This window comes from Microcaecilia unicolor, chromosome 2, assembly GCF_901765095.1.
Source record: "Microcaecilia unicolor chromosome 2, aMicUni1.1, whole genome shotgun sequence".
Taxonomy (NCBI): Eukaryota; Metazoa; Chordata; class Amphibia; order Gymnophiona; family Siphonopidae; genus Microcaecilia; species Microcaecilia unicolor.
The window spans coordinates 60,296,405-60,319,247 of NC_044032.1; the positions used below are offsets into that span (position 1 = coordinate 60,296,405).

General features: G+C 42.2%; 1 protein-coding gene across 3 annotated transcripts in view; it reads left to right on the forward strand.

Moving 5' to 3' along the window:
• Positions 1–22,843, forward strand: part of WDR7 (WD repeat domain 7) — a 754,216-nt gene that overhangs the window by 133,409 nt on the left and 597,964 nt on the right. For all 3 annotated transcript variants that reach the window (XM_030192974.1, XM_030192976.1, XM_030192975.1), the window contains 2 exons: positions 2,006–2,254; positions 11,082–11,302. In XM_030192974.1, coding sequence (XP_030048834.1) covers positions 2,006–2,254; positions 11,082–11,302 — 470 coding nt within the window. The remainder of the gene's footprint in view (positions 1–2,005; positions 2,255–11,081; positions 11,303–22,843) is intronic.

Sequence of the window (22,843 nt, forward strand, 5' to 3'; positions counted from 1 at the left end):
GATTGCTCCCTTTTGGCCGCGTCAGATCTGGTTCCCTCTTCTTCTGGAGTTATCCTCCGAAGAACCGTGGAGATTGGAGTGTTTTCCGACCCTCATCACGCAGGACGAAGGGGCTCTTCTGCATCCCAACCTCCAGTCCCTGGCTCTCACGGCCTGGATGTTGAGGGCGTAGACTTTGCCTCTTTGGGTCTGCCAGAGGGTGTCTCCCGCATCTTGCTTGCTTCCAGGAAAGACTCCACTAAGAGAAGTTACTTCTTTCATTGGAGGAGGTTTGCCGTCTGGTGTGACAGCAAGGCCCTAGATCCTCGCTCTTGTCCTACACAGACCCTGCTTGAATACCTTCTCCACTTGTCTGAGTCTGGTCTGAAGACCAACTCCGTAAGGGTTCACCTTAGTGCAATCAGTGCATACCATTACCAAGTGGAAGGTAAGCCGATCTCAGGACAGCCTTTAGTTGTTCGCTTCATGAGAGGTTTGCTTTTGTCAAAGCCCCCTGTCAAGCCTCCTACAGTGTCATGGGATCTCAATGTCGTTCTCACCCAGCTGATGAAACCTCCTTTCGAGCCACTGAATTCCTGCCATCCGAAGTACTTGACCTGGAAGGTCATTTTCTTGGTGGCAGTTACCTCGGCTCGTAGAGTCAGTGAGCTTCAGGCCCTGGTAGCCCAGGCCCCTTACACCAAATTTCATCACAACAGAGTAGTCCTCCGCACTCACCCTAAGTTTCTGCCAAAGGTTGTGTCGGAGTTCCATCTGAACCAGTCAATTGTCTTGCCAACATTCTTTCCCCGTCCTCATTCCTGCCCTGCTGAACGTCAGCTGCACACATTGGACTGCAAGAGAGCATTGGCCTTCTATCTGGAGCGGACACAGCCCCACAGACAGTCCGCCCAATTGTTTGTTTCTTTTGATCCCAACAAGAGGGGAGTGGCTGTAGGGAAACGCACCATATCCAATTGGCTAGCAGATTGCATTTCCTTCACTTACGCCCAGGCTGGGCTGGCTCTTGAGGGTCATGTCACGGCTCATAATGTTAGAGCCATGGCAGCGTCGGTAGCCCACTTGAAGTCAGCCACCATGGAGGAAATTTGCAAAGCTGCGACGTGGTCATCTGTCCACACATTCACATCTCATTACTGCCTGCAGCAGGATACCCGACGTGACAGTCGGTTCGGGCAGTCAGTTCTTCAGAACCTGTTTGGGCTTTAGGATCCAACTCCACCCCCCGAGGGCCCTGTTTGTTCTGTTCCAGGCTACACTCTCAGTTAGTTGGTAAATTTTTTAGGTCAATCTCAGTTATGTCCTCGCCGTTGCGAGGCCCAATTGACCAATGTTGTTGTTTTGAGTGAGCCTGGGGGCTAGGGATACCCCATCAGTGAGAACAAGCAGCCTGCTTGTCCTCGGAGAAAGCGAATGCTACATACCTGTAGAAGGTATTCTCCGAGGACAGCAGGCTGATTGTTCTCACAAACCCGCCCGCCTCCCCTTTGGAGTTGTGTCTTCCCTTGAAGTGTATTGTCTTGCTACATACTGGACTGGCCGGCTCGAGCCGGTTTCGGGCGGGAAGACGGCCGCGCATGCGCGGTGCGCGCGGGCGCGCGAGGGCTAGCAAAGGACTTTGCTAGTGAAGTTTCCGATTGGAGGGGCTGCCGTGGACGTCACCCTATCAGTGAGAACAATCAGCCTGCTGTCCTCGGAGAATACCTTCTACAGGTATGTAGCATTCGCTTTATCTTTCTAGGTTGATTTCCCAACCTGTCATGGGGACCTGCACAATTGGTTAGGTTTGCAGGATAATTCATAATGAGTATGCAGAAGATAAACTTACATTTTTGGAAAACACAAGACACACAGATTTCTCATGCATATTCATTGTGGATGTCCTAAAAACCTTGACTGCCTGTGAATGTTTCCAGGGCAGGTTTGGAGAGCCCTATCTTGGTCTATAATAAAAGTATACTGCTTTTTGAATATAAAGATATAGTAAATCTCAATTTCTTTGTAGGGCTAAAAATGACAACATCAACTTGCCTACAGGAAGCATTTGATAAGCTTGCTCATCGTCCTGCTGGAATCATAGACCAGCTAAGTTTGATCCCCAACCTCAGTGAACCTCTTAAAGTGACAGCCAGTGTATATATCCCTTTGCATGGACGCCTGGTTTGTGGCCGAGAGGATGGCAGCATCATTATTGTACCTGCAACACAGACAGCTATAGTTCAGCTTCTGCAAGGAGAGCACATGCTAAGGAGAGGTATAGTAACAGATTTTTGTAAGTTTTAGTTAAGTAATGGAAGGGCTGCTTTTGCAAAGCTGCACTACCGATTCCCATCCGGCAAATGAGAGGAAGCCTATAGGAATTGAATGGGCTTCCTCTCATTTGCTGCACCGAGAATCAGTAGCGCGGTTTTGTAAAAGCCCAAAGTGATGAATATTTTACTTAGTATTGCTTTTATGTATTCTAGCATTTGCTTTGTTCTTAAGTGAACAGAATAAAGCCATGTGACATTGTAATGTTAACTTAGAAGTTAATTGTACCCATATAAAGGGACAAAGTATAACCATATATGTTTTTTGGTTAATCTGTTCATTTACTTCAGATGCCTGTGCATCCAACTGAGATGTTTAAATACAGAAAAATTAGAGGCTTTAGTTATGTTTTGCATTAAGTTACAGCATCCATACTTCTAAAGTGCACAAAAATGAAATTGGAAAGTTAATTAATAAAAAGATTTAATGGTATTTTCTAGGGGAAAGAAATCAGTTGTGCAGGTAAAATCTGTGGAAATGAGCTTTTATAAAATTCTCTGTCCTGTATAAAAGTTATACAGGGAGAGGCATTCCTAGGGATGGAGTTTGAAACCACACCCATACTTTTAATTCACAAAAAGTATTTGCAGATATTGGCGGATTACACTTCAACAATAGTGCTCCTTAGAATCGATACTATCAATTAATAGTGCCACAGAGGTATTAATAGATATTGGCAGATGTAAATTTGTGTGGGTATTTTTCTTGAGATAATTTTCAAAACAAAAGTATGCACATACATTTACTTTGAGCATCCTGCAAAATATCTGGAGTGGACCACAGAAGTCCAAGATCATTTTTCATTGACAAGTCAGGCACACAAATGGGTGACATCATCTGACAATGTCGGGATGGAACAACTCTTCCAGAGCTCATAACTAAGTATAAAGTTCAGATAATGCACAGCCCTTCCCATGTGTAGTGGGTATCAGTGCTTCACTTTTCTTATGTGCAATGCTTATGTGGCAGAATCTTTGGGCCAAGGACATAATGGTCCATTATGTTATGCTGGGCCACAAGTAGCCTGCAAAGCAATTTTAGCTTCCTTTCCAGAATGGGTAATTTTAATTTTAACTTAAGCAGTATTCTTCTGAATGTAACTCAGTGTTATGTAGTGAGCATGTTTCTAAACTCAGTGATGTGGACCCGAGTCTATTCAGAGACTTAAACCTGGGGCTGCTTGTTACCAAGAATTGACTCCAATCCTTAATCCCATTTTATATTTAATACAGTTGATGACGAGATAAAGCAAATCAATTACAGTTAGGTTGTGACGGATTAGGGATTCTGTACATACAGAGTGAATCTAGGTCTGTGATTAGCCTCTATTCCTGCGAGGAGAAATTGTCAATGCCTGGTAATTTGAGTACTGAAACACAGGACTAACAGAAATTGCAGCAGCCACACTGGTAACCATGGAGCAGTCACACAGGTTAAAAAAAAAAAAATCACTAACCCAGGGGCGTATCTGAACTGCGGCGGTAGGGGGGACCAGGGCCAGAGTGAGGGGGCACATTATAGCCCCCCGCCACCGCCACTACCATTGCCTCCCCCTCCCCCCGCCGCTGCCATTGCCAACTCCCCCCCCCCCCCGCCGTTGCCGTCGCCTACCTTTGCTGGCAGGGGACTCCAACCCCCGCCAGCCGAGGTCCGCTTCCTCCTGCCACTGCTGGCTGCCTTTAAAAGAATTCCTTCAGCTGGCGGGGGACCCCCAACCCCCGCCAGCCAAGCCGGGGTCCGTTCATTTCTTCCACTGCAGTCTGCAAAGCTGGCGCTGAAAGTTTCTTCTGAGTCTGACGTCGCTGCACGTTGTACATGCAGGACGTCAGACTCACAGAAACAGAATGAAGACTGCAGTGGAAGAAATGAAAGGACCCCGGCTTGGCTGGCGGGGGTTGGGGGTTCCCTGCCAGCTGAAGGAATTCTTTTAAAGGCAGCCGGCAGCGGCAGGAGGAAGCGGACCTCTGCTGGCGGGGGTTGGGGTCCCCCGCCAGCAAAGGTAGGCGACGACAACGGTGGGGGAGGGTTGGCGGCAGTAGGGGGGTCCGGGGCGAAATCTGCGGGGGCCCAGGCCCCTGTGGCCCCACGCAGATACGCCCCTGCACTAACCTGAGAGGAAAAAACAAGGAGTAGTTTACTGCCTCAGCATGGAGAGTCAAGACCTCTACATGCTGGATCTATGACCTAGGTACAACTACCGTCTCTTTCAATCTTTTCACATCACTCCCTTCTGCTCCTGGATCCAACATCTCCCTCTTTCTCTCCTCTCCACCTTCTGCGTATCTCTCTCTCCCTCTCATCTACCACCATGTCCAAAATCTCTTTCCTTCCCTTGTGCCCCAGATCTCTCCTCCTCCTGTCCACTGCCTTGTCCAACATTACTGCCTCTCTCCCCTGTGCACCATCTCTCCCTCCCCTCCATCCCTATGTCCAACAATTCTCCCTCTCTCATCCCATCCTCCATGCAGCAACTCTAACTCCTCTCTCACCCTTATGTCCAACATTTCTTACTCTCCTTCCCCTCTCACCCTTATGTCCAACCTTTCTCCCTCTCTCACCCTTATATCCAACACTTTTCCCTCTCTCATCCCTCTCACCCTCCATGCAGCATCTCTCTCCCCTCCCCATCTCATGCCCAACAATACCTCTCTTTCTCTCATCCCTCTCATCTTCCAGCCAGCATCTCTCCCTCCCCTTTCACCCTTATGTTCAACATTTTTCCCTCTCTCACGCCTCTCACCCTCCATGTGGCCATTCACCTTTCCCTCCGTCCTTATGTTCAATAATTTTCCCATCCCATCCTATCTCATGTCCAACAATTCTTTTATCACACCCCCATCTCCCCGTCCAGCATCTCTCCTTCTCTACCACCTCACATCTCTACTCCTTGTATGAACAGGTCCCCGGCATCTTGGAGGGGAGCAAGCTGGGTGCCTGCAGTATTGCATCTCCCTCTCTTAAGCATCGCTCTTGCTTGAACAGGTCTGGGGCAGCAACAACGATTCCCATAGGCTGCCAGCACCTAGTCAGAAACAGGAAGTTGAGGCAGAAAGGAGGCTTTCGGCTTAGCGGCATGCAGCGTGTGGAAATCACTGCTGCTGCTACCTGGGGAACTCGGTTATGCAAGAGCGATGCTTAAGGGAGGGAGGTGCATAGCTGTGGGAGCCTAGTGTTATGACTCTGCCCCGGTGTCATACTCTCATTCATCTTGGCCCCTGGTGGTCAGACCTGGTGATTGCTATGGATTGTCTGTTTGTGGTTTTCCCGGTTCCAGAAGTCATGCCGGTCCGGATTTTCTAGCCTGCCAGTTGGTATTGAGATTTTTTGGAACTACGCTGTTTCCGTACCTGGAGGCTTCCCTAATTTGCCTTGCAACAGAGCTCTTCAGAGGTGTGTCTTCTGCGATGGTTTGTTGCTGTGCTTCCTTGCTACTTTCAGTTTCTGCCTATCTCTGCCTTTGAACCTTTGCCTGGACCTGGACTTTGACTTTGCTTGCCACCTGCCTTTGAACCTTTGCCTGGACCTGGACTTTGACTTTGCTTGCCGCCTGCCTCTGAACCTTAGCCTGGACCTTGCTTTTTATTTGCCTGTTCATGGTTCAGCCGGGTTTGTGGACTATTTTCCTGCTCTCTGCGGTGGCTTCTGTTCTGGTCCTGCCGCTCCAGTCCGGACCTTATTCCTGGTGGGTGTTCCTCCTGCCGCTGCCGCCCCTCGGCAGTAGCCCAAGGGCTCACTATCCTGGGTTTCGTGTGAAGCGTGACACCTAACTTGTTCCCCTCCATGTCAGCGATGTTAAAGGTGCACTACTGCTGGTTGGGCCTGATGCCAAACTGGGTGGGCCCAGGCCTGCCATGGCTATACCCCTGTTTTTAAGGCACCACCTCCATCAGGGTTGTTAGCGAAGAACCTACTTATGGCTTAGTACATAAGTACATAAGTACATAAGTACATAAGTAGTGCCATACTGGGAAAGACCAAAGGTCCATCTAGCCCAGCATCCTGTCACCGACAGTGGCCAATCCAGGTCAAGGGCACCTGGCACGCTCCCCAAACGTAAAAACATTCCAGACAAGTTATACCTAAAAATGAGGAATTTTTCCAGTCCATTTAATAGCGGTCTATGGACTTGTCCTTTAGGAATCTATCTAACCCCTTTTTAAACTCCGTCAAGCTAACCGCCCGTACCACGTTCTCCGGCAATGAATTCCAGAGTCTAATTACACGTTGGGTGAAGAAAAATTTTCTCCGATTCGTTTTAAATTTACCACACTGTAGCTTCAACTCATGCCCTCTAGTCCTAGTATTTTTGGATAGCGTGAACAGTCGCTTCACATCCACCCGATCCATTCCACTCATTATTTTATACACTTCTATCATATCTCCCCTCAGCCGTCTCTTCTCCAAGCTGAAAAGCCCTAGCCTTCTCAGCCTCTCTTAGTGAAATGTTTCCACATAAGTTTGTCTTTTTAGACAAGAACTTTCTATTAGACTGCGTTGCTCTTTTCTTGTGATGTGTACTGCTGAAGCCTTAGTTCAGCAGCAGTTTTCATTAAGGAATATTATGTTGGAAGGCATTAGAAACTCTTTCTAGTCTTTCTAGTCTTTTCTATATTGCAAAACTTTTGTCTGTTTCTCCCTATGAAAAAGGGAAGCTGATTTGCCTCTGGGAAATGCCTTGATTATGATAGTAACTAATAGGCTACTCTCCCTTTTGGTGAAGCTCTGTGCTTATGAGCAGGACCACATTGGGGAGTCCTGTTAAGTCATTTTAAGTCATTGCATTAGTGTGTTTAGTGATGGTATGTAGTGTCTGTTTTGCTACTACCCTCATTTTGTCTCAATTGAAATTGGGAGTTTTTGATTGTGGGAAGTGAGCAATCAAGGGAAACATTTCAGTGGATACTGTCTATTTCCTTATCTGAATTTTGCCAGGTCATTAGGTTAGTAACTTTTGCATCACAACTTTTGTAGATTAGAAGTTAGTCTGCAGCTAGTTATTTTAAAACTCATCATGCCAGCTCTCAAAGTTAGTTAGAGACTAGGGAGAGCCGAAACAACATTCTTTCTCACGTATAGGCATATTCCTCATGACAATTTTGATATAGAACTAAATTTTAGATCTCAAGATATATTCCAGAATAATCTGGATCCATCAGCGGAAGTTCTTTCAAGAGATCAATGTTCAGCACAGCAATTAGGAGAGTAAGAGCCATTGTTCGTGCACATCTATCTTTTTTTTTTTTTTTTTCTCTGCCATAAGGATGTTCTCGGGCACTGTTTTCCTATTAGCCAGATAGGTGAGCATCCATACCCTTCTAGTCGAGGAAAGGGTCCAAATAACACTTTTCTACTGGATTCTGACAGTTAGTGCCAGTGAGAAACACTCTGCAAAAATGCTCTGACCTACGGTCGTTAAAGTTCTCTTCCAGGCTCTGAGTGTGGTTTATCAAATGTACATTTCAATCAGTGTTCCAAAGAGAAATGTATTTTCCTGTAGATCTAAGGACTGTAAGTTGAAGCCTTAGAGCTATAATTCAATTTCTGTATCCAGGGAAGTGTGACTACTGATACTTGTGGAGGCCTATCTGCATATTTTGGCTTGGTCACCATATCTGAAGCGCTTAAGATTGGTGCTATATGTGGAGACAATGAAGCATCTCTTCCTTAATAGAATGTTTTCTAGCCATTTCGTATCCCCTTCATAGTCGCTGATTACAAGTCTTTTCCACCAGAGGTATCTATTTTTTTTAATACAAAAGCGGAAGTTTCCATCCAGATGGTTCTGTCTTTCTCTCTGTGTGAACTGTCTTTCTTTCATATAAATTAAGTTCTTGTTCCTACTTGCCTCTGTAGAATAATTTGTGCAGATGAGTTTTTTTAAATCTGTGCTTTTGCTAGCTAGGTGTCATATGCCCCTCATGTATCTACATCTATTTCTGATGTTGGAATCTGTCAGATTGTAGGCTCTCTATCTAGGAGTAAGGAAGAGTGAAGTAGCTGTTAAGCTACTAATCCCCATTACCATTAAGAGACAGTTTTATCACATTTTCATTTGAAGAGAAAGCCGTCTTTTCAGGTATTCTCATACATTCCACTACAATTTTGGTGAATTCCTGAGCGAAGCAGTGACTGGTACTTACTCTAGAGATCTGAATAGTTGAGATCTGCTAGCTCTTATTTTTGCAAAACACACTCGCCTCAGTGGAGGGCGGGGGGGGGGGGGGTCCACAAACACATATTGGGACTCATTTTCAAAGCGCTTAGACTTACAAAATTCCATAGGTTACCATCAGGCACATTTTCGAAAGACATGGATGTCCATCTTTTGACATAAATCGGCACTTGGAGGTCCATCTCTCAGAGACGTCCAAATCGGTATAATGGAAACCCGATTTTGGACGTCACTAGTGGAAGTCCATCGCAGGGATGTCCAAATCTGATGGGGGGGGGGGGGGCGTATCGGAGGTGTGGTGAAGGCGGGACTTGGCCGTTCCTAAGACTTGGACGTCTCTGCTATTTTCCATTATGGCTTAACGACGTCCAAGACTAAAACTTGGACGTTTTTACCCAGAGCTATTTTTATTACGAATAAGGCACAAAAAGGTGCCCGAAATGACCAGATGACCACTGGAGGGAATCGGGGATGACCTCCCGTTACTCCCCCAGTAGTCACTAACACCCCCCCCCCCCCCCTCAAAAAACATTATTAAAAATGTTACATGCCAGCCTCAGATGTCATGCTCCGGTCCATGACAGCGCATGCAGGTCCCTGGAGCAGTTTTAGTGGGTGAAGTGCACTTCAGACAGGTGGACCCAGGCCCATACCCCCCCCCCCCACCTGTTACATTTGTAGAGGAAACAGCGAGCCCTCCAAAACCCACCAGAAACCCTCTGTACCCACATATTGGTGCCCCCTTCACCTGTAAGGGCTATGGTAGTGGTGTACAGTTGGGGGTAGTGGGGTTTGGGGGGGTTTAGCACACAAGGTAAGGGAGCTATGTAATTGGGAGCATTTTATGAAGTCCACTGCAGTGCCCCCTAGGGTGCCTGATTGCTGTCCTGGCATGTCAGGGGGACCAGTGTACTACAAATGCTGGCTCGTCCCACATCCAAATGGCTTGCATTTGTACGTTTTAGACTTGGACGTCTTTGGTTTCGAAAATCGCCGAAAATCAAAGACGTCCAAATCTAAGGACGTCCTTGGTATTTTCGAAACGAAAGATGGACATCCATCTTTTTTCAAAAATGACCTCTTCCCTGCCTCTGAATTTGGACGTTTTACAAAGACGTCCAAATTACAACTTGGACGTTTCTTTTGAAAATGCCCCTCTTTGTAACTTTGTAAGTCTATGTGCTTTGAAAATACGCCTCCTTCTGTTTGAAGCAAAAACTTTACTATCAAATTATGGTGTTCCTTTTGTCTTTATATTTTAAAGTTTTGTTGTGTTATAAGTTTTCACTTATTGAAACCATTTTGATTTGATTACAAGAGAAACAGTATAGCAAATGAAATAAATGATAAACGAAAAGTGACTTACCAAGGGTTTTACAGTTCCACCCACCCTTCATAAGGATTGCTTTGCAACATCCCACAGGTTCTGGACTGATCTAGTAAGAATACTAAGGAAAGAGAAATTATTCTTACCTGTTAATTTTCTTTCCTTTAGTCCTGTCAGACCAGTCCAGAGACCCTCTCTAATTTATTTAACTATTAGTTTATATGTATTTTTATTGATATTAGATATCTTTTGTAATTTACAGAGGGAACAGTTTAGTTCATCTGTTATTCCTTCAAGGTCAGTAGTAATAGCTTGATGTATATTATATAAACATGTATAGTTATATTTCTATATATAATATTAATATATACATTTATAATGTATATAGTTATATACATTTAGGGCTGTAATGAATATTTAGATTTGATTTGGCCCTGAATACATTATTTAAATTTGAATATGAATAATCTGGGGCAGCACTGTAGTAAATCATACTGAAATAAACACTTAATATCTGATTTCACGTTGCTTCTTTTAATATTTGTTATGTTGCCCATTATTAACGGTCCCATATTTTCTCTCACCTCCTCACAGAGTTTAATCACTTTCCATTCTGTTAGATTTTTTTTTTTTTGTAGATTGAAGGGTTTTCCCTTACAGCTTCTTGGTGGTGTTCCTACTTCACCTGTGCAAAGCCTTTCAGGCTGTTGTAGCCAGTGAGCAGATGTCACACAGCACCATAAATGGAGAATGATGTCAGCTCACATATGGTAGTGTTAATTCTGCTGTCCATGGATAACACCTTTTATGTGTTTATCAGCTTTGCTGTGTGTGTAGCATGGAAAACTTTCCTTTCCCTCCCTCAAAATCCTTCTCATCTTAATCATGTACAAGTCATCTCAACATATAAATCTTTTTATCTTCTGTGCTACAGTTCTGTGACCAAGCCCTAGAACATCTTTGAAATTGTTGATGCTGTTAAATATACTTACGTTAACGAAAACCAGTAAAGCAGTTTGGGTTGAAATGATGATATTGTGCGGATAAGAAATGTGGATAGATATAGACATTTGGACTATTAAACTACCTTTCATTGGACAATGTGAACTTATGAAGGGCCCTTAGTCTTGAAAAATATCTGTTATCCTTGTAAAGCTATCATCTCTGACTACTTTGTTGCCATTGTTTTAAACAGATTTTTATTTTTGGTGGCTAACATGGTACTTGTGCTGGTATAAAAGAAATCCTACTTTTTTGTTTTCTAATTTACAGGGTGGCCTCCACACAGAACACTGCGAGGTCATCGGAACAAAGTCACATGCCTCCTGTATCCTCACCAGGTGTCAGCTCGTTATGACCAGAGATACTTGATATCAGGAGGTGTAGATTTCTCTGTGATTGTTTGGGACATTTTTTCAGGAGAAATGAAGCACATCTTCTGTGTGCATGGTGGAGAGATTACTCAGTTGTTAGTTCCACCTGAAAATTGCAGCGTAAGTTGACATTACTTGCAAATGTATTAATTTTTCACTGGCTTTTATGCAGAAATTCATATTTCAGGTAAGGATTGAAATTAACCATTTTTACATTTGTCAGCCCAATATGTTGTAAGGAATTATATATAAGAGGTCACTCATACACGCACGCAATTGGAAATAAATCTCTATCCCTCATGGATTGCCTTTTAGTGATTCACATATGTATTTCAGTTTGTTTGTTTGTTTTTGTTCTAGTGTGACAATTGCCAGTAGTAATTGTATTGTGATCAAATTTGATATAACTGGCATGAGGACACACAGGAAATAAACTGCATTATCATTTAACTTTCAAAAGGGGAGACTATGATAAAATGAGGAAAATGGTAAAAAACATAAATAAAAAAAACAGTAAATGTAAAAGATGCAGCTGCAAAGGTTAAAAGTTTACGTCATACGTGGACATTTAAAAATACACCCTTGGAAGCCAGATACCAGCCATGAGCAATGGAAGCATAACTGGTTAGTTCTGGAAGGGCAGTTAAATAAAATATTTAAAAAGCATTCTGTCTACTAGGATTTGTCCAAATCCACTTGATTAAGCTGTGCTAAGAATGAAAAAAAGAAGAGTGAGGCATTTAAATATGGTAGCGGGGAGAGGGACACACACAGTGCAAGAATGGAGCACCATGTGGTGGCTTTCAAGTCTGACTCGGCTACCAAACAAACGGGCAATGAAAGAGAAGATGAGAAGGTATTTATGAAGGTGAAGAGGAGAGGGTGGATAGCTGACCTGAAACAGAATATAGCATTGGTAAAATATGAGATTAGAGTTGCCAGAAGTGTTAGAGTGTTATGGTGGAGTTAGGAAAAAGGATTGATGAGCTTGGATGTTGTGAGGAGCATCAGAGAGAGTGAAAAAAGATCTTCAGAAGCAGGCTGATGAGGTCAAACAAGATGAATAACTAGATAGATAAACTTGATCAAGGCAGGAGGCACAAGAATCTGGGGGCTTCTAGAGGTAGAAAAATAGGATTGTGTGAAAATAGTACAGCAAATATTTAGCAAGTTACTTGCTGATAGGAAAGATAAAATGGAGGAGGTTGCTGAAGAGGTTGCTGGAGCTCATCAGAGCTTGGGCCCTAAGAAAAGTGTGGGTCTCTAAATTACTCACCAAGATTTTAGCTCACCATCTAGCACGGGTTCTGCTGGATCTGATTCATACAGCTCAATTGGAGTTTATTCCCAGAAGGCAGGTAGCTGATTAAGTCTGTCATACCCTAAATGTTATGTGGGAGGCCCAGTTGATCCAGTTGAAATTGGCTTTGTTAGGTGTGGATGTGGAGAAAGTTTTCGACAGGGTCAGCTGGCCCCTTTATCCCGGGTGTTGATGAGGGTGAGCGTGTGTGACCGTTTTTGTTTGTGGATTCATAAATTATATGAAGCACCAACAGCTTGTATAAAAGTCAATGGAGGCTACACTGTCCCTTGTCCCCTTTAATCTTTACATTTTTTATAGAACCTTTGGCTTAAAGGGTCAGGTTGAATAGGGATATCAGGAGTTACCAGGTGGGAGATAGCTCCTATAAAAAGCTTTGTGCAGATGACGTTCCTTTTTTATGTTACCTTTCCCCAGCTAACTTTGCCTATAATTTTGCATGAATTAATGGATTTTGGTTTTGTTTCTGGGTTTAAGGTGAACTTTGACAAATCAAAGTAGGTTTTACTACTGAAGGAGGGGGAGGAAGAGCTGTTGCAGGGGTCCTTTCCGTTTAAGTGGGCTAAAGAGTGGATTCGCTATCTGGGAGTGAAGATTCCCTGGCATCTCGGTTAACTATATCAGAATAACTATGGGAGGATTTTTATGCAAGTTTGTTTATATCTGGCTAGGTGGAAGGGGGCTATGGTTGTCTTGGTAGGACTGCATAACAATGGTTAAAATGAATATTTTACCTAGATCATTATTTTTATTCCAAACTCTCTCTCTAGCAGTTCCCATTGGGGATTTGAATCAGGTGCAGAGGAATGTTTCTGTGTTCATTTGGGGAGCACATGACCTCGTTTGACTAGGCATCTTTTCTGGCAGCAGGTGGAATTGGGAGGTAGAGCTTTTCCTAATTTTATGCAGTACTATTGAGCTGCACAACTGCATCAGCTATCAGAGTGGGAGATCAACCCTTATAAGGTGGGGGTTGTTTTGGAGCAGGCTCACTTCCCAGACTTTTCTCTCAGACGCTTGCTTTGAGTATCAAATGGGGAGCGGCTTGCTAAAATCCAAATTGTTAATCCCTTTATGAAACATCTGTGGATTTGGAATTGGTTATTGGGTAGAAAACAGGGGGGGTAGTGTTAAATGGCCGTTTTTCCTCAATGGATGAGGGTGAATATTGACGTTCCACAGGGACCTGTACTGGGACCGGTGCTATTTAACGTATTTATTAATGATCCGGAAATTGGAATGATGAGTGAGCTGATTACATTTGCAGATGACACACAACTATTCAAAGTTGTCAGAACTCAATGTTGTCTGGTCTGTAGGCCATGGTGGGACGTTTATATCTAGTGAGGCATAGGAGTGTATGCCCTTATTACATTGAAGCAGTGCATTACAGGGCCTGAGTGAGTATACACCTGTGCTACAAAATCCAATTATGCAGTGCTGATGCTCCAAGAAAGCAGATACTTTGGCTATGCTTAAAACTTGTCCTGGTATGAACTTTTGAAAAGCCTTTGCCTACCTTTTCTGCCATTGCTTGTACCTGTGTCATCATTTGACTGATGCAAGGAATGTGGACAGTGTAGTCAGGCTGGTCCAAGACTGTTTATAACCTGAATTCTAAGAAACGTTCCAGGAATAATGTTAAGACATTCCTGTGATCACTGAAATGATAACAAAAGTGGACTAGCCAATCACCTTTCACAATCTTATCAAGCTATCCGGAAGAGTGCTGGTAACCAAATAGTATAAAGCATCAGCTCAGCTCATAAAAAGAAAAGAGCAGGGAGACGAAGAAGGAGAAATCTGACCCATTCATCTGATCTTCACAGCTGTTGGTCTACACAGCACATCCTGAGCTTGTCTGCTGTTCCGGGAAGGCTACAGACTTCGATTCTGGTACTCAGCCAAGCCCTGTAACCACTCGCTGGTAATAACAGGTGATACTTATTTTGTATAGGGATGTGCGTATTTGATCCAGTCTATGTTTGGTGATTTTAAAAGAACTGATATTCTTTACTTTTATTCTGTGATTCATTAGACATTAATAGCCTAGGTATTTCTGTCTTTAATCATGTGTTTCCAAATCAGTCTATAAACTCTATTATATACTCTAAATAAACTCTATTATTCCATTTCCTCTCAGTTTTATATTGTTAGCCTGGTAGTGTAAACATAGATTCGGGGTAGAATTCAGAATCTGTGATGTGGTTTCAATAATAATTCCAGAGTGCATAATAGACTTTGGTTTGCACATCTGTATGTGTATTGTCCACTAGGAGACGGTGTGATCATTGTGCTATTACTCCAACAGAGGGAATGGTATTTGAATGGACTTGGAGGATAATGGGGAGATGAAAATGAAGGCAATTGATCAGCACATGATGGTGAGGTGTGTTAGTTGAAGGCTGGTGAATCTCTCACCCAAGAGGGATGGTGTGTTAGGGCTATTTAAGAGTATAAGGATGGACGAGTGTGTGTGTGTGTGTGTGTGTGGGGAGTTATGCTAAATTTAATTAATGTTTTATTTTATTTATTTGAATTTATCTGACTCCTTTTCAGTAGTAGCTCAAGATTAGTTATATTTAGGGACACAAGGTATTTCCCCGTTCTCAGATGCTCCCAATCTAAATTTATTCCTGAGGCAAAGGATAGTTAAGTGACTTGCGTAAGATCACAAAGAGTAGCCACAGGATTTGACCAGACTGGATTTATTCAAGAGTTTCAGGTGGTAGACAATATTAAAAGTATCCTGCATCTTATGTGGCTGTTTATGCTGAAAAAGCGTTTGATAGGGTCAATGGGTTTTTATTTGTTGTGGTTGAGCGTTTTGGGTTGGGAAGAATTTTGGTATTTTAAAATGTGTTCATGGATGTGTGGGTAAGAAGTGGTTGGGTGTGAGTTGGTGACTGATGGATTATAAGTGTGTGGAGCAGTTGACTTTTGCCCTAGGGAGTCGATTTTTCTAAAGGAAAAGACATTAAGGAGCTGGGTGGATGATGGGTAAGGTGAAAAGAGGGGGATGAGGTGTGGGGGTAAGGGGTTGTAAATGGGTATGTGATCAGGGTGTAGGTAAGGAGCGGCTGGGATGGGCAGGGGGAGTGAGGCGGCTAGAGCTGCGAGTGAGGGAGGTGTTGGGTTAAATGGAGGTTGAGAAATGCTAAAGGGGTGGGATCCTGGAATGTTAAGGGGCTGAGTAATCTCAGAAAGAGACAATTGGTATTCAAGGAGGTTTGTAGGCTGGATTAGATTATTGTGATGTAGCAGGCAGCACATTTAAGGGTTCATGATGAACAATTGGTGTGTAATAAAGAATATGCCCACGTTTTCTGTAATGTTGGTGGATGGGGGAAGGGAGGGAGCAGGAGTGGCCATCTTACTTAGAAAAGGTTTTCATTTTCAGTTTGAAAAGGTGTTTGAAGATGAGAAAGGTGGTGTGTGACGTTCAGTAGTCCAGTGGTTAGGGCAGTGGGCTGAGAACCTGGGAAACTCAGTTCAGTTTCCGCTGCAGCGCCTTGTGATTCTGGGCAAGTCACTTAACCGTCCACAGCCCCGGGTACAAAACTTAGATTGTGAGTCTACTAGGAATAGAGAAAGTACCTGCATATAATAAATGTAAACAGCTTTGGTTGTACAAGGCAGTATATCAAAACCATGACCCTTGACCCTTTACCCCTTTACATTCAGGGGAGGGAAGTAACTCATTAATATATATGCACCTATCACAAATCAAAATGAGTTTTATTAATAAAAAAAAAATAAAACAAAAAACAACTGGCTTAAGAGCCCTTTGTTAAACATGAAGTTATTGGGGGGGGGGGGGGGGGGATTTTTAATATAACCATGGATGTAAAGTAGGGCCATAATGTTAAGAGTGGAGATGATTGCCAGCGAATTCCCTTTGTTTTCTTTAGTTAATTTAATTGACATTTGTAGCATCCCAGACTGAAAAATTTTCTTTTTACTCTCCTAGTGTAATGTTTACAATTCTTTTTTCATTACTTGAGTTATCTCTACTTGAACCTGCAACGTACCTTTTGTGACTTATAAGTCTTGTATTATTGTGGCCAGTGTCACTGACTAATCTTACTGGGGTGCCAGCTTGTCAGGTGAGAGATTAATTTTTTTGGCATTTCAGCCTGGAATTCAGCACATATTTGCAAATCTGATTTGCCAGATTCGGAACCCTCTGGTGTCAGGTTGGTAGGCCAGCAACAACAATGGTTTAGTTATGAGGGTTTTTAATCCAGATTTGATCTTGAATGTATCCGTATCTTTCAATAAATCTGCTGCTTCTGCTGAAAATCAGAAGCCAGTCTTCCAGGAGGTGGCCATGTAGTCCATATAACTAAAGGACCTTTCACTGAACCAGGGACTCAACCACACAATTTTCAGTAAGTGTTTTCAATGTTTAGTTCAAAGAAATGCTATAATGTATCTTGTAAATGTTATAACGTATCTTATACATATTTTCAGTAACAGATCAGTTACTGGAGAACCGGAGGTTGGCTCACTATTGTGGTTCTAATTCACAGATATTAGCATAAGCTATGCAAGACAAGAGGTCTGGCTCCTTGACAAAGCCTTAACGGCGAAACGGGACCCCCGTCGCTTTATGCTTTGCTATAACAAGTATAAGACTTCAAATTAAAATTAAAGTTGAAAATAATTTGGAGGTTTTTTCAGCTGATGAAGAACACCGCCCCGTGTGTCAATACAACTAGAGTTTTTTTGACTGGGGTTACAGAGGCTTCTTCCTCCGTCCCATATAAATGATTATTACCACATATTTGTAAACCACTTCTTGGAGTTAACCTTAAAATTCTCACATTGAATTAAATACACCAAGTTGCTTTCTTACCTTAAATGTGAAGGGATGGATGTGGTTTTCCTTCAAGAGAACAACAATATATCTACAATAAGAAGATAAATAAATAATACTAAGCACTAGGAGGAAAAAGCCTCAGTTGGACCTTGCCAATTAATTATTCAAAGGCATCTAAGGGTTCCAGTGTCTGCAATCATCGGCATGAAAAAAAACCTCATGTGCACTTTATTCTCAAGATTAATGCTCTATCATCAGTCATTTAGATAGAAAATTACTTAGCTTTCGTATTTTCTATTCACCACTGCTTGAGTCCAGTGGTGGCCAATGTTTCACTTCCTGCATCAGGGATTCGCGATATTGGTATTACAGGATCATAGTCTGAAATCAAGAACAAAACTGTCATTAATCTTTAAAACACAAAATAAACACCATTCATTATTTCTCTTACTTCGAAAACTCAGGGAGCTGACTTCAAACACGCTCCTTCGCTTACACTCTCTCTTAAGCGTCTGATGTCCCAATCAAAGTGCAGCTACTATGACTTTCTTCCTCAATTCATTCCACCATTAATCGTCATCGACTCAAACTTCAAAAGAAATGTTTCCATTCTATCTTCACATTTAAAACTCTTTGTGCAAGGGAATTCAATTTAAATATCCATCATTGTTCCGCTTGCAAAAATCGGCTTCTATTCCCCCCCCCCCCCCCATTTTGAATCCTCTGTTCTAAAACCGTGCATTTTAATGATCCAAAACTGTTTCTCCTTCACACAATTTATTGCTAATGGGATGTTTCTTTGCACGTGACAATTGTTCTAACAATCTCTCTTTTAACATTCTTAGTCTGGCTACGAATAATTTCTGACAAGGATAGCAAATACAGTATACTACAAATGATGCAGTTCATATTTGTTGTCAATTCAGAAATAATCCTATCATTCAAAAAATCTGACTGTTTCACCATGATGCTACAAACTGAACATTTCGTACATGCTGCATGCCTTGGCACTGGTTCCTGTTCGTCAGAATTATGGCAAATCTTTGAGGGACATAAACTTCTTTGAAAAATTTTCCTCTACTGAAAGCTACCCTCAATGTGGTGTTCTCAAAGGTGGGAAGCATCACTCTCCAAGCCATTTCAGAATTTTAACAATAGAATTGGCCTTTGTGGTGTATTGCGGTATACACATAAGTGGTCCATTTCTTTCTTCATCTTGTCTATTGGATGAACAAATGGCTAGAAATGTAAGGAGGGGTGACAAAATTTTCTTCAGGTATATTAATGAAAGGAGGAAGACTAAAAATGGAATTGTGAGACTGAAAGATGATGCAAACCACTATGTGAATAATGATGAAGAAAAAGCAAATGTACTAAACAAATACTTCTGTTTTCACTGAAGAAACTCCTGGAGAAGGACCACGATTGAATAGCAAAAGTACATACGAGAGCGGAGCGGATATAGCACCGTTCACGGAAGAGAGTGTTTATGAACAACTTGAAAATCTAAAGGTGGACAAAACCATGGGACCAGACAGGATCCATCCCAGAATATTGAGGGAGTTCAGACAGGTTCTGGTGGGTCCTCTTAAAGATTTGTTTAATAAATCCTTGGAGACGGGGGAGGTTCCGTGGGAATTGGAGAACAGTGGCTGTGGTCCCTCTTCACAAAAGTGGTGATAGGGAAGAAACTGGGAACTACAGGCCGGTAAGCCTCACTTTGATTATTGGAAAAGTAATGGAAGCAATGCTGAAGGAAAGGATAGTGAATTTCCTGGAATCCAATAAGTTGCAAGATCCAAGACAACATGGTTTTACCAAAGGTAAATCGTGCCAAACGAATCTCATTGAATTCTTTGACTGGGTGACCAGAGAATTGAATCAAGGACATTCGATAGATGTAATCTACTTAGATTTCAGCAAAGCCTTTGACAAGGTTCCTCACAGGAGGCTCTTGAATAAACTTGTCAGGCTGAAGATTGGACCCAACGTGGTGAACTGGATTAGGAACTGGTTGACGGACAGATTTCAGAGGGTGGTGGTTAATGGAATTCACTTGGATGAGGGAAAGGTGAGTAGCGGAGTGCCTCAGGGATCGGTGTTGGGGCCGATTCTGTTCAATATATTTGTGAGCGACATTGCCAAATGGTTAGAAGGTAAAGTTTGCCTTTTTGCGGATGATTCCAAGATTTGAAACAGAGTGGACACCCCCGGAGGGGTGAAAAACATGAAAAAGGATCTGCAGAAGCTAGAAGAATGGTCTAATGTTTGGCAATTAAAATTCAATGCTTAGAAATGCAAAGTGATGCAATTAGGGAGTAGAAATCCACAGGAGACATATGTGTTAGGCGGTGAGATTCTGATATGTACAGGCACTGAGAGGGATCTTGGGGTGATAGTATCTTAGGATCTGAAGGTGACGAAACAGTGTGACAAGGCGGTGGCCGTAGCCAGAAGGATACTAGACTGTATAGAGAGGTGTAGCCAGCAGAAGAAAGGCGGTGTTGATGCCCCTGTACAAGTCATTGGTGAGGCCCCACCTGGAGTATTGTGTTCAGTTTTGGAGGCCGTACCTTGCGAAGGATGTTAAAAAATGGAAGCGATGCAAAGAAAAGCTACGAGAATGGTATGGGATTTGCGTTCCAAGACGTATGAGCAGAGACTTGCTGACCTGAACATATGTATACCCTGGAGGAAAGGAGAAACAGAGGTGATATGATACAGACGTTCAAATATTTGAAAGGTATTAATCCACAAACAAATCTTTTCCGTAGATGGGAAGGCGGTAGAACTAGAGGACATGAAATGAGGTTGAAGGTGGGCAGACTCAAGAAAAATGTCAGGAATTATTTTTTCACAGATAGAATGGTGGATACTTGGAATGCCGTCCCGCGGGAGGTGGTGGAGATGAAAACGGTAACGGAATTCAAAAATGCGTGGGATGAACATAAAGGAATCCTGTTCCGAGGGAATGGATCCTCAGAAGCTTAGCAGAGATTGGGTGGCAGCACCGGTGGTTGGGAGGCGGGGCAAGTACTTGTCAGACTTCTACGGTCTGTGCCCCGAAAAGAGCAAGGATAAATCAAGGTCAGATATACATATAAAGTAGCACATATGAGTTTATCTTGTTGGGCAGACTGGATGGACCGTACGGGTCTTTATCTGCTGTCATCTACTATGTTACTAGAATTACTATGTATTAGCCATTGTCTTTCATTGTATTTTACTGTTTTTTAAAGCTTGATTAACTACTGAATGTGGGTATCCTCTGTCATATAATCTTTTCTTCAGTACTCCACTCTGCACTTTAAATTCCTCATCAGTTGAACATAATCTTCAATATCTCAGGAACTGATACTGTAGTCATTAACGTACCCAGTGTTTTAACAACTTGTACATCCAAAAGGAGATTTTTATCTCGTGCTGTTGCACCATAAATTTTAATGCAGGTTGATTCTAATTAATAAATTCTTCGAGAACCTTCACCGAATTATCCCATAAAAAGAATATATCATGTATGAATCTTGTCCATAAATTGATATTCCAAAATAAAGAAGACTTCTATACTACAGATTCTTCAAAATATGTCACAAGCAGATTAGCGATGGAAGGCGCCATAGCTGCTCCCATCGTTACACCTGAGATTTTTTGGAAGATCTTATCAAACATGAAAAAAGTTTTGGACATCACGATTTCTGCTAAAGTTAAAGTAAACGCTGTTGGCACTTTCTGATCCTCCCATTTGTCTAAATAATATTTCAAAACCTTCAAGGCTTCTATTAGTGCAATTACAGTATACAGCAACATAATATCTAATGTCACTAGTAAAACCCGTTGTATATTATTTTGAGTCTTTATATATGAGGAATCTTTAATATATGATTTAGCCTTCTGAACTAAAGGTTTCAAAAATTAATCTACATAGATTGAAATAGGTTCTAGTAAAGACCCCTTACTTGACACAATAGGATGTCTTGGTGGATCTACTAAAGTCTTGTGTATCTTAGGTAAAATGTAAAACACTGGTATAACAGGGTTCAACACATTCAAATACTCAAATTTTTTTTTTGGTTAACACTCCTTCCTTTAAAGCTGTCTTAGTTACTTCTATTATCTGTATTTGCAGCATTGGCGTAGGACCTTCTGACAAGAGTTGATAATTTGATACACATGACAACTGCTGATATACCTCATTTTCATATGCTGTTCTACCTTGCAACACTATTGCACCTCCCTTATCAGCCTTACGAATAATCATATCTGGATTGTGTCAATGATGAAATAAATTGACTATCTTCTTTAGTACAGTTGAAAAATACCCTAGAAGATTTCTGTTCTAAATCTTCAATATCCTTTAGGACTAATTTTTTTTTAAGTTAATAACACTGGATCAATAGGTCCTGGAGGTATCCATAATGATTTCTTTTTCACAATAGATTGATCTCTCTCTCTCTCTCTCTCTCTCTCTCTCTCTCTCTCTCTAAACCATCCTTGAAAAACAATTTCAATTTGCAACACTCTAAAAAAATTTTTTTTTCAAATTCCTGGAAACTATGTGGGCTCCTTACAACTATGGGGAGGGGATGGGATATGGCTGTACGGGAGAACTTCATATCCAGCATATTGGGGGAGGGGGCAGGTAAATGGAGGAGGGTGAAGGGGACAGTTGGGAGAACTGGGTGAAGACCCGGGAACAGGGGAAAAACAGAAAAGTGATTATAACTAACTTAGGGCCCCTTTTACCAAGCTGCGGCAAATGGGGGCACTTACTGCCGTCCATTGAGGTAGTAGTAAGGTCTCCCGCTCTAACCTGGCGGTAACTGGGCAGCACATGACACTGCCCAATTACAGCTGGTTACACACCGGTGCTACAAAAATAAATATATTTTTGTAGCGCCGGATATGACAGCGCGCTGTTGGTGGGAACTACATTAGTCCAGCGGTACTTCCTTTTTAGTGAGCTGTAAGCCAATGTTGGGCTTACCGCTGCTTTGTAAAAGGGGTCCTGAGGTATTAGTATTTGCGATCCTTGACCAGGTAAAATTGTGCTGTGAACTGTACTAAATGTTATGAGTTCTGTAATGCAAGTCTATGGCAGTGCTTGTAGTTGTATAGATTGCTAAGGGATGGTTTCTGTTTGGCGTACATTGTCTGTTTTGTTGTGTCGTGTTCAATAAAGATATTTTAAAATAAAGAAAAATTGTATGGATCCAGAAAGTATTTCCAACTGTCCAATAAATCTAGGCTTATAAAAAAAAAACTACAGAGGCCACTGCTTTTATCTGAAGCTTAAAGGTCAGATGGGTGTCAGGAACAACTTAAAGATGCCATACTTTATGGGATATTGGAATGAATAAGTTACAAACCTTCAGTTTAGTTTTTGTTTAGTTTTTTTTTTTTACAGATAGTTTTTAAGAGTTACGATTGGTATGGCATGCTATTGAAATAGACCAGGAATTTAGAATATATTAATTTATTAATTTATCTATGTACTGCTTTTTGGTTTAGGTTTTATACA